The following is a 17,439-nucleotide window of genomic DNA, read 5'->3' on the forward strand; positions in this document are numbered from 1 at the left end:
GTGGGGCCGGGGACAGGATTTGTCGTGCTCGGGACACCTCATGTCGCATGAAGGAATGACAACCTGGGAGGGACCCGTGAGAGACCCCGAGTAGGGTTGAGGTGGGGCCTGGCGGGGGTGGGAGTGAGTGGGGTGGGTGGCCGGATTTGTGGAGCCCACAGGGGACGGGATCACATCAGCTCCGCCACTGGCCGCAGCCAGAGGCAAGCTTGGTCACGTGACATGCTGTAGTCCACGCCCTCGAACAGGTCCACACCTGGTCCTCCCGGGTTTACAATCCATGCCAAGCCCAGCTCCTGCCCCACCAGCACACCCAGGTGTCAGAGGACAGAGCAGAAGGGACCTAAACCCCAGGCCTCTGGAGAGACTCGGGCCTGGGGCAGGGCACAAGACGGTCTTTAACTCCCTGAGTCCCTGGGAGGGCGAGTGGTGTCCCCTGGCTGTGGCATGCATGGGGCCGCTAATGCTGCAGGGTCAGGTATGACTCGCCCCCCACCATGTCCTTACACACCCCCGTCCACACATCCTGGGGGATCTATTCCTGGAGCCCAGTTGAGGCTCCCAGATTCTACCCGGTGCCCTGTAGGGATGGGGCTTGCGATGGGTCATCACAGACAGGAATAGCTAATCGTGTCCCACGGACAACGGGTTACCCTCAGGAAGTGATAACCCCGTGCATGCCGCTCTGGGAGTTTGGCTCCAGCAGAGGGGATACGCTTTGGGACCCCCAGGCTTGGCCTCGATCTCAGCTCAGCTTTGCTCATGAACTCATCGCACAACTCGCAGCAAGTAACCCTAAACTCTGAGACTCCATTTCTTGATCCGTAAAACGGGTGGGATTGATCTGAAGGGGACTCTAGTGCATCAGAGGTGGGAAAGTTCTGGGTCTGGCTGGAAGAATCCAAATACACCGCCAACGGCAGGCCAGACACACAGGTCACAGACAGACACCGGAGGAACGGGGGTGCCCCCCCAGCCCCACTTCATGGCCCCGTACATCGCTCCCTCTGTATCCACGTCCTCTGCATGCGGATCTGCAGTTCTCATGAGAAGGATGCTGTGCTAGATTAAAATCAGCCACAACCTCACCGTGGCTGCAAAGTCTTGGTCTCTCCTCCCACCAAAAGGTGGCATCTCTTTCCCCATCCCTGAATCTGACCGGCTTTGCAACTTGAGTGATAGAAGGTAGCAGTGATGATACAATGCGTGTCCCCAGCCTAGGCAGCTGGAAGCCTGGTGTATTTCTACCTCTTGCACTCCTGCCGTCATCACGAGAAGGACACGCCTTGCCAGCCTGCTGGCCCCAGGAATAGGAAGAGAGATCCATGGAGCAGACCCACGTCTAGCTGAGCCAGCTGAACACAGCTGACCCCAGCCAAAATCCAGATACAGAAGAATAATAAGGCACTGAGTTTTGGGACTGCTTGTTACACAGCAACAGCTCACTGACAGGAGAACAGAAAAGAGTAAAAGACAACAGTCTAACCGAGTAGAACATGGAGCTGGGCAACCTCCATTATCAGGGTGCACGACACCTGTCCTTTGGTGTCTTGGCACTAAGCTCTGGCATCACAGAAATGATGTCATTGTGAGGAAAGTCACAGCACAGAAAAGAAACCAATCGGGGCCCCAGGGGCCTTCAGGACTATTGTCTCTCCCCTGACAGTCCAAGAGCAGCGTAACTATCTCAAGTGTTTATCGATCCACGTGGCACCCCCCTCCCATTCTTTCCAACACCACCAGCAGGGTGGGTAAGCCAAGAGGTGTTTTCTGGGAGGATCATTAAACACTTTTGATGCTTGGCACGCGGTAGATGTCCGGTTCAAGGGACCCTTCTCACCATATCCCAAGTGGCCAACCCCCAGCATAAGTTGTGTTGTGATATCTCGGTCCCTCTCATTCTTAGGAAGTGCCCATTGTGTCTAACTGGAATCAGAGACCTTGCTCACAAGGTCAGCTCTGCTCGTTAGCTGCTGCCCATGTTTTAAGAACTCATTTAGCCTCCGTTATAAGACTCTCAATGACCAGGTCTTTCCTCCCCCCCCCCCCCGCCGCTTCCTTCTGGCCCACAGACTTCTAGATCTTCTGCCTAAATTTTTTTCTATCCTGTGATGACCCTCCCCTGCCTTCTGGCCATTTGCCCTGACTCTGCGCTTCCTGCTTTGCAGACCCTCCTTGTGGAGGCTTGGCACGGGCCCTGCTTCCTGCTCTGACCCCTCTGGCCGTGCAGGCCGGCCTCAGGGGGCTTACCTGGAACTGGCTCGGAGCCTCTGTGCTCTGTTCCCTGGTACCTCCCCAAGTCGTGTGGCCTGGTTTCAGCTTCCCCGGCCCGCTGTCTCCTGAGCTCTGGCGGGAGGTTCGCGTGGCTCCTGAGCTTGTTCTCACAGAAGTACGTGCATTGCTTGGGGTGACGTCCGCAGATGGAGGTGCAGCTGATGCAGTCCCTCAGGAGCTGGTCGTAGTACCTGCCTTGCTCCTTGTGGCAGCTGAGTGACTCTGGGGGACAGAAACGAGCGGTGCTACTGGGAGACAGGGACCTGCGGGACCCGTGAATCTGGCCTCCAAGGGCTTCACAGTTTAAAAAAAAATCACAGGGCGCCTGGGTGGCTCAGTCGGTTGAGCGTCCTACCTCGGCTCAGGTCATGATCTCACGGTTTGTGGGTTCGAGCCCCGCGTCGGGCTCTGTGCTGACAGCTGACAGCTCGGAGCCTGGAACCTGCTTCCGATTCTGTGTCTCCCTCTCTCTCTGCCCCTCTCACACTCTGTCTCTCTCTCTCTCTGTCTCAAAAATAAATAAACATTGGGATGCCTGAGCAGCTCAGTTGGTTAAACGTCCAACTTCAGCTCGGGTCACGATCTTGCGGTTTGTGAGTTCGAGCCCCACGTCAGGCTCTGTGCTGACAGCTTGGAGCCTGGAGCCTGCTTTGGATTCTGGGTCTCCCTCTCTCTCTGCCCCTCCCCCACTCACACTCTGTCTCTCTGTCTCTGAAAAATAAATAAACATTAAAAAAATTAAAAATATAAATAAACATTAAACATAAAAATCACAATGCAATTCCCCGGAAGAAATTCCAGAGTGATGCAAGGCCTTTTCCAATACGTGAGTGGAAGGCTATACATTGTCCAATAAATACTGTCTTAGCTACAATATATACTTTTGATCCGTAGTATTTTTCCTATATTTACTTTACCCTATTTTTACTTTTCATTATTACTTCTTCTTTGACCTATAGATTATTTAAAAGTGCCTTTCCTGGGGCACCTGGGTGGCTCAGTCGGTTAAGCATCCGACATGATCTCACAGTTCATGAGTTCAAGCCCCACCATGGCCTCCATGCTGACAGTGCTGAGCCTGCTTGGGATTCTCTCTCTCTCTCTCTGCCCCTCCCCTACTTGTGCACACATGCACCGGCTCTTTCTTGTCCTCAAAGTAAATAAATAAAACTTAAAAAAAACCCACAACAACTTAAAAAGTGCATTTCTTAGCTTGTAAACATAAGAATTTTCTAGTTATCTTTTAAAATTGAAGCCTGGGTTGTTACATCATCACATAAGTCGTGTACTTGCATTTTCCCAACTTCATAAATGTGTAACCTTTCATATTAACATAAGGATTGGAGGAAGAGGCCAGAAACCACCTTGGCAAGTTGAGGGAGGGGGCTGGAAGGGAGAGGGAAAAGCTCAAATTAATAGTGTTTCTTTTGTCGTAATGAGTGAGAATTCGAAGAGCTTAAACAGGGGTCAGTGCCAAGGAGCAGAGGCCACGCAAACTACAGCTTAATCACACTTGCTGTAAGAGAGGAATTTTTAAAAGATGTTTATTTTTGAGAGAGAGAGAGAGAGAGAAGAGATGGGTGGGGGGACAGAGGATCTGCGGCAGGCTCTGAGCTGTCAGCAGAGATCCCGATGCGGGACTCGAACTCACAAACCATGAGATCATGACCTGAGCTGAAGTCGGATGCTTAACCTACTGAGCCACCCAGGCGCACCTCAGAGAGCAATTTTGAGTGCATAACAGCAATCTATACTTTCACAGGGCAAGTTTCCCTTGTCTTAAAATAAGATTCTATTTATGTGAAAATGGGACTCACACAGATCTTTAAGGGCACATTCCAGAGGCAGTGCCAGATAGAGGGTAAGAACACAGACTTCAAGGTCAGACAGGTTTAAGAGCATCCCTAGCCCTACCTTTGAAGGTTGTGGGGTCTTAGCCTCTCCATGCCTCAGTTTCCTCACTTCCAGGACAGAGGTAATAATAATATTGACATCTTAGAATCGCTATGAGGATTTGAAGTTCCCGGCAGAGTGCCCGATGCGTGATAAGAAATTTGGGTGAATGGGAGGTTTAAGTAGAATATTCATTGGTGCCTCTTTGCAGCACAAACACACCAGCTCTTATGTCCTTGACCGAAGAAAGGAAAAGACCAGGAAGACGGTCGGCCTGGGATCTCAGGGAAGATTCAGATGGGACCGGTGACCTCCCCCTGCCCTGTCTCTGCCCCCGGGTCCCACTAAGTCACATAGGACCACTGGTTCCGCCACTGATGAGACAGAGTTGACATGAGGGCAGTGGTGTTCCCAGGGTCTTATGTGTGGACCCCCTCCCCTCCTCAGGGCCCCCGGCATGGCTGTTGCAGGTGCTGCCTGAGCTCCCCAGAGCACTAACCCTCACTGCCCAACCCCATAAACTTCCCCTATGACCTTGATATTTCCTATTGTGTTTTCTACCTCCCTGCCTTTGCCCATACTGGTCCTTCCTGGAGTGCCCTGCCCCCCGCATCTGACTGCCGCGTCTACAGACCCTTAATAATCTATCTCCGGTGCACTTACTCCAAAAATGCTTCCCTGCCCCCCAACCCATCAGCCGGGGGGCATCTCTCCCAACTGTAGCGTTTTATGGTACTTTACTTTTCTCCCCTGAATTGTAGTTATTTCTCCCGTCAGATGATAGTCCCTTCAAAGGATCACATCAGTTTCCTATTTTCAAGGGGCTAGAGAGTTCCATGAATATTCATGAAATGACACAATGAATATTCTACCTCCTAATGATAGAAGAGTCAACCGTGAATAGTTTAGAGTCATGGCTTTGGAGTCAGAGAGTCCTGGTTCAAATCCTAACTTTTCCATTATTATGCTGTGTGACCTTGGGCAAGCAACTCAGCCTCTCTGAGCTCTACTCAATCAGTATTTATGAATCGCTTACTATGTTTCAGTCACAGTGCTAGGCTCAAAAGGAGTTCACGGACTGATGGTTGAGGTATACATGAAACAAATACACACAAAAGAACGTAACACAAATCATGAGAAGTTCCATCAAGGAAAAAAAACAAGTTATGAAAAAGAATAACAAACACGGGCACTTGGGTGGCTCAGACAATTAAGCGTCCGACTTCCGCTCAGGTCACGATCTCACAGCTGGTGGGTTCGAGCCCCGCGTCGGGCTCTGTGCCGACAGCTCAGAGCCTGGAGCCTGCTTCGGATTCTGTGTCTCCCTCTCTCTCTGCCCCTCCCCTGCTCACACTCTCTCTCTCTTTCAAATATAAACAAACATTGAAAATAAGAGAATAGCAAGCGGAATATCTTTTTCAAGACAATCAGAAAAACTTGGATACAGCCTGAGTACAGATGATGCTAAGGAATTATTGCTGTGGGTGACGAGATATTAAGGTTATATTTTGAAGGCCTTTATGTGTTGGGGATTCATGATCTCGTATTTACAGGTAAAGTTACATGAGCTCTTGGATTTGCTTTAAAATGCACAAGCAAAAAAAGAAAAATGGTTGGGGAATAAAAAGGCAGAATCTATAAAGCTCATGATGGGTAGATAGGGATTTATTATGCTATCCTCTGTGATAGTTCCTGTAATAAAAAGTTTCAAAAGCAAGTCAGAACAGAAAATGACAAAGGGGGATTTAATAGGCCATCAGATAAGACCTCTGACATTTGGCCTGAGACCTGAAGGTTGGTTGAATAGGAGGGAGCTGAGGGAAGAATAACAGGGAAAGGCATTCTAAGCAGAGGATGCAACATGTGCAAAGGCCCTGAGGCAGGAAGAAACACAGCATGTTCAAGAAACGGCAAGGAGGCCAGCGTGGCCAGAGCAGAAAGACCCAGGGGTAAAAGGGGGCCACAGTGTACGTCTCCTCCCCCCACCTCCTCGTCAGGCACCCAAGTGCAATGGGCCAGGGGGATCTCTGCAGGGAAGGAAGGGGTGATCCAGCCCATGGGGCTCAGGCCCCAGAACTCACTGCAGAATGCTGCACAGGTGCGTGGAATCTGATGGCTGCAGATGAGTTTGCAGGAGAGGCAGATGTTCAGTAGGGGATCCCAGTACTGTTCTTCGGGGCACTGACCCATGGCCACCCCCATCCGCAGGCCCTGTGGAGCTGAGAGGCAGGGAGCATGAGGGTAGCTGGCACCCTGCCGTAGGTCAGAACCCAGCCTCTCCCACTCACATTCCTACTCTGTCCCGGCACGCAGAGGGGGAACCAGACAAAGCTAGCTTCCAACCCCAGCTGCACTTGCGGGGTGACCTGGGGCAACCATCTCAAGTCCCCAAACCTCAGTTTCCCCATGTGTGAGATGGCAGTTCTGGGGCTGCCGCTCTTGCACCAGCCGTGCCCTTCTCGTCCTCGTTCTTTGTCCTGTCTAATGTGCCTCTTTCTACCACAGTGCCTTTTCACCTGCTTGCCCCTTTGCATAAAATGCCCTTCTTCCCTCTCTGCTGGTTATTTTTTCCTGATCCTTTAGGTCACTGTTTCAATTTCATTTCCTCAGAAAAGCCCGGCTCTCTTCCCAGATTAGGACACTCCCCTTCTTCTGCACTACTTGGCACTGTTTTCACTTCACTTTTATGACTGGGACTGTTTGATAGTGTCTCCCCCATCAGCTGTGAGCATCACGCAGGCAAGAACTCTAATTTTTTTGTTCACTGCTCGGCCCTCAGAACCTAGATAATGCCTAGGACATATTAGGTGCTCATTAGGCAAATAAAAAGAAAAGCAGATCCAGCCAGTGCCTAGCATACAGCAAGCATTCAATAAACGTCAATGTCCTTCCCCTTCTCTTCTTTTACTGCGGCATGAGACACAAAATGATGTGTGTACACTGCACAGATCTTAGGTGTATGACTTGAATTTTTCCATATGTATACACCTGTGTCACAACACACATCAAGGCCTAGAAATTTCTGGCTCCCTGAAGACTCTCTTGGGTCCCCTCCCGACCAATACTTCACTTCCGCCGGTGACTTCTATTCTGACTTTTATCCCTGTAGGTCATTGATATTGCCCATCCTTGAACTTTTGTGTCTGGTTGTTGGCTCCGCACGATATCTGGGACACATTCTCTGTTGAGGCTCTCTCAGTCATTTGCTTTGTATTGACGAGTCTCCCATTTTATGAACGCACCACGTTTTCTAGAATTTTCTGCCTGATTTCCTGGTATTAGCTTCTCCAAAACGATATTTATCCTCAAAGGGAAAGAGAGAGGAAGAAGTTACTGCAGCAGGAGACAGATGTGAGCGACATTTTGGAATATGGAAGGCACGTGGACTGGGGTGACTGGCTTCAGTTAAAGGTCTCTCTTCTCTGATGCCCGCAGGGAGAAGGAAGCTGACTTGAGCCACAGAACCCCAGGAAGCCTCTGGAACTGGAGGTACCAAGTATCTCTGACAACGGGAGATGGGAAGGCAAAACAATGAAAGAAAGACTGGTTGAAAATGTACAGAAAGACAGCTTGACCCCAGCCGATTCCATCTCCAGGCAGGTAACAGCCTCTCACCAACCCCAGCAGAAGATTTGGCGTCTTCTCAGGCGCAGCTGAGGGCAGCCCTAAGGTCCACACTCCCCAAAATACTACCTAAGGAGTAGTGTGACCATGTTTTTAAAAAACGTCTCCTTCCCCATCCAGCAACTGGCAGGGAATCAACAGACCCTTCTCTGGGAAAACCGACCCAGAGGAAAAGACCGAAAAGCACTAACTGGGAGATTCTCTCAAGAAAATGACCAAGTTTGCTGCTTGACCCTCTGAGAGCAAAGCTTCTGCATTAACAACCCCATTCGTGTACCCAGAACTTCCAACAGCTGTTTCTGCCTCAATCTGAGTTTGAGCCAAAAGCCACAGGTCACCCGATATTGGAGTGCCACCCCTACATGAAAGAGAACTCAAACAAAGCAAGCAGAAGGGACATGCTGGGAGCCAAGAGAGACAATGCAAGGAACTGGAGAAAATTTAAAGGCAACAATAGCAACAGTTGATACTGATATTGATAGACAGATAGATGAATTTTTACATTCATGAAAAAGAATGGAGTACTGTCTTTAAAAAAGAATATGCAGGGGCGCCTGGGTGGCTCAGTCGGCTAAGCGGCCGACTTCGGCTCGGGTCATGATCTCGCGGTCCGTGAGTTCGAGCCCCGCGTCGGGCTCTGTGCTGACAGCTCAGAGCCTGGAGCCTGTTTCAGATTCTGTGTCTCCCTCTCTCTGACCCTCCCCTGTTCATGCTTTGTCTCTCTCTGTCTCAAAAATAAATAAACGTTAAAAAAAATTTAAAAAAAAGAATATGCATAGAACAACTGAGAATTATTAGACATTAAAAATATAATAGCCAGAATATAAACATCAGTAGAAGGGGTTGCAAGATGTAATTGAAGAAACTTCCTAGAAAATAGGGAGAGAAAAGATACGACGATCGTAGAATCACTTCAGGAAGCCCAGAGGTTGATTAAATGGGAGTTCCAGACCTCAAGGATACAGCTTCCAGATTCAAAGAACCAGTCGGGTGTCTGGCACAATAAATTCTCACAAGCCATGACCCATCATCATAAAATGTAGGAGGACCAGAGATTAAGAGCAGGTGCTAAAACCTTCTCGAGAACAAGCAGGCTACCCACAGAGTTCCGTTAGGAAGTCAGTGGAGATCCCAAATCAACACTGGGATGTGAGAAGGCAGGGCAGACGGCAGAGTGGAAGCGCCAGCAATCTGCCCTCCCGCCTAACAGATGTTGAGCTGGCAGCAACCATCTGAGGTGACTGTTTTGGAAGTTATCCCAGGGAGAACCGGAGGAAGAAGCTGGTACATGTTTGGAATTTTGGTGCGTCTCAATGTATTTCATGGTGGTGGCTAGCATTCCTTGGTCTCCAACCCCATGTGTGCCGCCGTGCAGGCAGCTGCTCACGTTGCCGGTGAAACTTGCTGGAACCCCGATGGGTGAGGAGGACCTTGTCCTCCAAACATTGGAGTTGTAGGTTCGGATTGCTGCTTGCTGCTTTTGATCAGTGAGGGGCTGGCCCAGAGGTTGGTGACCATTGTTTCAACCCCCAACGGCTGAGGTGGCTTCCAGGGAATTTAAAAGAGATAGTGCTCTTCTCCCCTCAACTCTTGGGAGCCAGACATTTAAGGAAATCTTTGTCCGGTCACTGGCTGACTGCAGAGACAAAGGAACAGAAACTTCAGTGACCACACACAATAAATACATACTTTGCAGAAATAGTTTGGAAAAGCCACACATGGATTCCAGCCATCAACAAGCAAGATACAGTAATCCCTGAGAAACGGGAGAATTAGAATTACTACAACAGAGTACTCAAAATATCCAGTTCTCAGAAAACTTACGAAACATACAAAGAAATGAGAAAACATGGCACATTTACAGAAAAAAGAATTTGACAGAAATTATCCCTGAGGAAGCCCAGACGTTGGAAATATTAGTCAAAGATGTTAAATCAACTGTCTTAAGTATATTCAATGCCTAAAGAAAATCATGGACAAAGAACTAAAGGAAATCAAAAAATTATGAATGAAGTATGAGAATATGAATAAAGAGATAGAAGTTGTACAACAGGAACCAAAACTTGGAAGCAAGCAAGGTTTCCTTCAGTAAGTAAATGGATAAATAAACTGTGGTACATCCAAACAATGGCATTTACTCAGCACTAAAAAGAAATGAGTTATTGGGGCACGTGGGTGCCTCAGTGGGTTAAGCGTCCAACTTCAGCTCAGGTCATGATCTCATGGCTCGTGGGTTCAAGCCCTGCACTGGACGCTGGGCTGACAACGCAGAGCCTGGAGCCCGCTTCAGATTCTATGTCTCGCTTTCTGTCTCTCTGCCCCTATGCTTTCTCTCTCTCTCTGTCTCAAAAATAAACATTAAAATTTTTTAAAAAAGGAATTGAGTTATCAAGCCATGAGAACACATGGAGGAATCTTAACTGCATATTACTAACTAAAAGAAGCCAAGCTGAAAAGGCTACTACTGCATGATTATAGCTATCTGACATTCTAGAAAAGGCAAAACTATGGAACCAGTAGAAAGATTAGTGGCTGTTAGGGGTTGGGGAAGGGAGCACTGAAATTATTCTGTTTGATACTATCATGGTGGATACATGTCCTTCTACGTTGGTGAAATCCCGTAGAATGTACAACGCCAAAAATAAACGCTAGTGTAAACTTATGGACTTTGGGTGATAATGATGTATTAACATAGGTTCATCCGTTGTAACAAATGTACCACTTTAGTGCAGGATGTTCATCGTATAGGACGCTGTGCATGTTTGGGGGAATGAGGTATAGGAGGACTCTCTGTACTTCCCACTTAATTTTTCTATGAACCCAAAACTGCTCTAAAAATAGCCTATTAAAAATGGAAACAGGGGCACCTGGGTCGCTCAGTCGGTTAAGCATCTGACTCTTGATTTTGGCTCAGGTCATGATCTCATAGTTCATGAGATCAAGTCCCACGTCAGGCTCTGCTTCAACAGCACAGAACCTGCTTGGGATTCTCTCTTTCCCTCTCTCTGTGACCATTCCCTGCTTGTGTTTGCTCTCTCTCTTTCTCTCTCTCTCTGTCTCTGTCTCTCAAAATACATTTTTATAATTTTTTAAATAAAAAAATGGAAACAAAAAAATTCTGGAATTGAAAAATCTAATAACTGAAATGAATAAAGGTCACTAAAGGGGCTGAACAACAGATTTGAGCAGGCAGAAGAAAGGATCAGATTTGAGCAGGCAGAAGAAAGGACAATTGAATTGCTTAGTCTGAGAAGCAGAAATTTTTAAAAATGAGGAAAAGTGAACAGAACCTGAGGGACTTGTGGGGCCCCATCAAACATGCCACCATAAATTTTTAGGAGTTCCAGAAAGAGAGAGGAAGAGAGAGAGAGAGAGAGAGAGAGAAAAGGACATAATATTTGGAAAAAAAAAATAAGGCTGAAAACTTCTCAAATCTTAGGAAAGACATAAATATATGTTCAAGAGCCTCAATGAACTCTAAATAAGGTAAATTCAAAGAGCCCAATGCTGAGACACATTGTAATCAAAATGTGAGAATTGTAAAAGTTGCAACATAGAAACAACTTTTCACATACAGGTAACCTTCAATAAAATTAACAGCTAATTTCTCCTTGGAAACCATAGAGGTCAAGAGGCAGTGGGATGATATAAAGTCCTGAAAGAAAAAAAAATTGCCAACCAAGAATTACATATCCAGCAATACTATCCTTCAAAGCTGAGGGAGTTCATTCCCAGTTCATTAGACCTGCCCTACAAGGAATGCTAAAGGGAGTCCTTTGTGTTGAAATGAAAGTACCTTGGATGTAGACACAGCCATGAGAACAGATAAGGGACACTGGTAAAGGTAACTACATAGGTAAATATAAAAGCAAGTATTATTGTACTTTTTGTGTGGTTTGTAACTCCTCTTTTTTTTTTCCTATATGATTTAGTGTACCAATGCATAAAACGATTATAAACCTATGTTAATGGGCATAAAATGCATAAAGAGGTAATCTATGACAATAACAATGTAAATGGGAAGGGACAGAGATATAGCAAGAAAATGTTTGTATATTATCAAAACTAAGTTAGTATTAAAATTAAGTTGTTATAAGTTTAAAATGTTAATTAGGGGCGCCTGGGTGGCGCAGTCGGTTAAGCGTCCGACTTCAGCCAGGTCACGATCTCGCGGTCTGTGGGTTCGAGCCCTGCGTCGGGCTCTGGGCTGATGGCTCAGAGCCTGGAGCCTGTTTCCGATTCTGTGTCTCCCTCTCTCTCTGCCCCTCCCCCGTTCATGCTCTGTCTCTCTCTGTCCCCAAAATAAATAAACGTTGAAAAAAAAATAAAATGTTAATTATATTCCCCAAGGTAACCACTAAGGAAATAACCTTTAAAAGTACAAAAAAGGAGGAGCGTCTGGGTGACTCAGGCGGTTAAGTATCTAACTCTTGATTTTGGCTCAGGTCATGATATCACGGTTTGTGAGATCGAGCCCTGTGTCATGCTCTTTGCTGACAGCATGGAGCCTGCTTGGGATTCTCCCCCCAACCCCCACTTCGCTGTCTCTGAATAAATAAATAAACATTTTTAAAAAAGGGAAGAAAAAGTGAATCAAAATGTTACGCTACAAGTAACCAACTACATACAAAAAAGGGGAGTAATGGAGAAATTGAGGAACAAAAAACATAAGATACAGAAAACAGATAAACGACAGAAGTAAATCCTTTTTTATCAGTCATCACATCAAAGTAAATGGACTAAATTCCCCTATTAAAAGGCAGAAATTGGCAAATTGGATTAAAAAAGAAAGCAGTATTGGGGCACCTGGGTGGCGCAGTCGGTTGAGCGTCCGACTTCAGCCAGGTCACAATCTCGCGGTCCGTGAGTTCGAGCCCCGCGTCAGGCTCTGGGCTGATGGCTCAGAGCCTGGAGCCTGTTTCCGATTCTGTGTCTCCCTCTCTCTCTGCCCCTCCCCCGTTCATGCTCTGTCTCTCTCTGTCCCAAAAATAAATAAATGTTAAAAAAAAAAAAAAAGAAAGCAGTATCCATCTATATGCTGTGTACAAGAGACTTCCTTTAGATAAAAGGACACTAAGAGATTGTAACTAAAAACAATGAACAATATATTCCATGCAAATAATAGCCAAAAGGGAGCTGAGGCGGTTATATTATTGTCAGACAAAATAGGCCTTAAGTCAAAAGAGGTTACAAGAAACAAATAAGGACAAAATATATTGATGAAAAGTTTGATACAGCAAGAAGGTAATAACAATTATAAACATACACGCATCTAACAACAAAGCCCCAAAATATATGAAACAAAAATTGACAGAATTGAAGGGAGAAATAGATAGTTCTACAATAATATTTGCATATGTTAATACCCTGCTTTTCGTAATGGATAGAAGAACCAAGCAAGAGATCAATAAGGAAATAGAGAACTTGAACAACACTATGAATCAATGATCTATAATAGACATATACAAATACTACACTCAGCAACAGCAGTATACACATTCTTCTCAAGTGTACATGGAACATTCTCTACAGTAGACCATATATTGGATCACAAACCAAACGTTAACAGGTTTTAAAAAATTGAAATCATTCAAAGTATCTTTTCTGATCAAAATAGAATGAAACTAAAAATCAATGACAGAAGGAAAACTGGAAAATTCACAGACATGTGGAAATTCAACAACATATTCTTAAACAACTGATGTCTCAAAGTGGAAATCACAAGGAAAATTACAAAATACCTTGAGATAAGTGAAAATGAAAACGCAAGTTACCAAAAGTTACGGGATACAGAAAAGGTAACGCTAAGAGGGAAATTTATAACTGTAAATGCATATGCACTAAAAAAGAAGAAATTCTCAAATCATAACTTAACTGTACACTATGAGGAACTAGAAAATGAAGCGTGAATTAAACCAAAAGATGGCAGAGGTAAGGAAATAATAAAGATTAGAGTGGAGATAAATAAAATAGAGAACAAAGAAATTGTACTAGAGAAAATCAACAAAACCAAAAGTCAGTTCTTGGAATAGATTAACAAAATTGACAAATCTTTAGCTAGATTGACTAAGAAAAACAGAAGAGATTCAAATTACTAAAGTCAGAAATGAAAGTGGGACATGAAAAGATGCTCAGCATCACTCATAATCAGGAAAATGCAAATCAAAACCACAGTGAGATATCACCTCACACCTGTCAGAATGACTAAAATCAACAACACAAGGAACAGTAAATGTTGGTGAGGATGTGGAGAAAAAGGAACCCTCTTGCTCTGCTGGTGGGAATGCAAACTGGTGCAGCCACTCTGGAAAACAGTATGGAGGTTCCTCAAAAAATTAAACATAGAACTACCTTGCAATCCAGGAATTGCACTACCAGGGTATTTACCAAAAAAATAAAAAAGCACTAATCAAAGGGATACATGTACCCCTATGTTTCTTTTTTTTTCTTTTTTTTTTTTCATTTAAATTCAAGTTAGTTTACATGTGTGTAGTCTTGGCTTCAGGAGTAGAACCTAGTGATTCATCTCTTACATATGACACCAGCGCTCATCCCAACCAGTGTCTTCCTTAATGCCCATCACCCATTTCATCTATCCCCCCACCCACCTTCCCTCTAGCAGCCCTCAGTTTGTTCTCTGTATTTAAGTGTCTTTCATGGTTTGCCTCCCTCTCTCTTTTTATCTTATTTTTCCTTCCCTTCTCCTATGTTCATCTGTTGAGTTTCTCAAATTTCACATAAGAGTGAAATCATATATCTTTCTCTGATTGACTTGTTTCACTTAGCATAATCCCCTCTAGTTCCATCCATGTTGTTGCAAATGGCAAGATTTTATTCTTTTTCATCACCGAGTAGTATTACATTGTATATATAAACCACATCTTCTTTTTTTTAATTTTTTTAACATTTTTAAATTTTATTTTTGAGACAGAGAGAGACAGAGCATGAACGGGGGAGGGGCAGAGAGAGAGGGAGACACAGAATCGGAAGAAGGCTCCAGGCTCTGGGCCATCAGCCCAGAGCCTGACGCGGGGCTTGAACTCACGGACCGCGAGATCGTGACCTGAGCCGAAGTCGGACGCTCAACCGACTGAGCCACCCAGGCGCCCCTATAAACCACATCTTCTTTATCCATTCATCAGTCGATGGACATTTGGGCTCTTTCCATACTTTGGCTATTGTCGATAGTGTTGCTATGAAAGGGGGTACATGTGCCCCTTTGAAACAACACACCTGTATCCCTTCGATAAATACCTAGTAGTGCAGTTTCTGGGTCATAGGGTAGTTCTATTTTTAATTATTTGAGGAACCTCCATACTGTTTTCCAGAGTGGCTGTACCAGTTTGCATTCCCACCAACAGCATGCACCCTATATTAACTGCAGCATTGTTTATAATAGCCAAACTATAGAAACAGCCAAAATGTCCATCAACTGCCGAATGGATAAAGAAGAGGTGATATAGATCTACAATGGAATATTGTTCAGCAATAAAAAAGAATGAACTCTTGCCGTTTGCAACAACATGGATGGAGCTAGAGAGTGTAATTCTAAGCGAAATAAGTCTGTCAGAGAAAGACAAACACCATATGATTTCATTCGTATGTGGAATTTAAGAAACAAAACAAACAAACAAGGGAGGGGGGGAAGAAAGAGAAGGGCAAACCAAGAAACAAACTCTTGGGGCACCTGGGTGGCTCAGTCAGTTGGACATCCAACTTTGACTCAGGTTGTGATGTCACAGTTCATGAGTTCGAGACCCACATTAGACTCACATGGAGCTCGCTTTGGATCCTCTTTCTCCCTGTCTTTACTCCTCCCCTGCTCACACTCTCTGTCTTTCTCAAAAGTAAATAAACAAACAAAAAAAGAAACCAACTCTTAACTGTAGAGAACAAACTGATGGTCACCAGAGAAGAAAAGGGTGGGGGGAGGGGGAAAATAGAGGCTGAGGATTAAACAGTACACCTATCATGATGAAAATAAAATAAAATGGGAAAAGAGAGAAAGATTAAAAAAAAAAAGAAATGAAAGTGGGGATATTACTACAGATTTTATAGATTATGAGAATACTATGAACAATTACACATCCAACAAATTGGGTAACCTAGATAGACAAATTCCTAGAAACATACAATCTATAAGAACTGACACACGAAGAAGGACTATCTGAACAGACCTATATATAACAAGTAAGGAGACTGAACCGGTAATCAGAAACCTCTCAATGAAAGGCCCATGATGAAAAGCCCAGATGGTGTCACCGGTGAATTTTACCAAACATTTAAGGAAGAATTAACATTAGTATTTCTCAGACTCTTCCAAAAAATTGAAGAGGAGGGAATACTTCCTAACTCATTCTATGAGGTCAACATTACACTGATACCAAAGCCTAATAAAGACAACATAAGAAAAGAAAATTATAGACCAATATGCCTTATGAATATGGATGTAAAAATTCTCAGCAAAATATTAGCAAATAAATTCCAACAGCATATTAAAAGCATTCTACACCACAGCCAAGTGGGATTTATTCCTGGAATGCAATAATGGATCAATACATGAAAATCAATCAATGCAACACACCACAGTAAAAGAATGGAAAGAAAACTGTATGTTCATCTCAATGGATGCAGACAAAGCATTTGTCAAAATTCAACATCTTTCCATGATTAAAAAAAAAACACCCAGTAAAGTAGAAATAGAGGAGAATTTCCTCAATACGATAAAAACCATATATGAAAAAACTCACAGTTGACATCCTACCCAATGATGAAAGACTAAGAGCTTCTCTCCTAAGATCAGCAACAAGACAAGAAAGCCTACTTTTCCTGCATCAGTTGAACATAGTACTGAAAGTTCTAGCCAGAGAAATTAGGCAAGAAAAAGAAATAAGGTATCCAAATTGGAAAGGAGAAAATAAAATGATCTCTGTTCACAGATGACATGATCCTACATGTCAAGTCCCTAACAGTTACACACACACACACACCTATTAGAACTAATATTAAGTTGTAGGATACAAAACCAATGCACACACACACACACGCATATATATATATATATATATATACACATACACACACACAAATATATATATATACACAAATATATCTATATGCAAGTATATATATACATACACAAATACACACACACACACACATATTTGCAACAAACAATCCTGAAAGGAAATTAAGAAAACAATTCCATTTACAAATGCGTACAAAAAGAATATTTAGGAATAAATTTAACCACGGTGACAAAAAAAAAAGTATATCCTGAAAAACTACAAAATACTGCTGAAATTAAAGAAGCCTAAATAAAAGACATCCTATGTTCATGGACTGGAAGACTTAATGTTGTTCAAATGGCAATACTCCCCAAAGTGATCTACAGATTCATTACAGTCCTTAACAAAATCCCGGTGACTTTTTTACACAAATACAAGAATTCATCCTAAAACTTCATATGGAATTGCAAGGGGCCCTGAATAGGCCAAAGTAATTTTGAAGAATAAGAAGAGTTGGAGGATTACCTTCAAATGTATCAAAGACCCAAACTTCAGACTAAAACTATAAAACTTTTAGAGGAAAACCGGGTAACACCTTCATGCATTCCATCTGGCAATTCCACTTTTGATACAACACCTA

The 17,439-nt window shown here is 44.2% G+C and overlaps 1 protein-coding gene across 1 annotated transcript in view; it reads right to left on the reverse strand.

Moving 5' to 3' along the window:
* Positions 1-17,439, reverse strand: part of TNFRSF13B (TNF receptor superfamily member 13B) — a 36,929-nt gene that overhangs the window by 9,661 nt on the left and 9,829 nt on the right. Inside the window, exons 2-3 of the mRNA XM_047089689.1 lie at positions 6,249-6,386; positions 2,251-2,496 (exon numbers count right to left, since the gene is read on the reverse strand). Coding sequence (XP_046945645.1) covers positions 2,251-2,496; positions 6,249-6,386 — 384 coding nt within the window. The remainder of the gene's footprint in view (positions 1-2,250; positions 2,497-6,248; positions 6,387-17,439) is intronic.

This window comes from Lynx rufus, unplaced genomic scaffold (assembly GCF_022079265.1).
Source record: "Lynx rufus isolate CCGP_SWC_20201006 ecotype Redwood Valley unplaced genomic scaffold, mLynRuf1.p SCAF_28, whole genome shotgun sequence".
Taxonomy (NCBI): domain Eukaryota; kingdom Metazoa; phylum Chordata; class Mammalia; order Carnivora; family Felidae; genus Lynx; species Lynx rufus.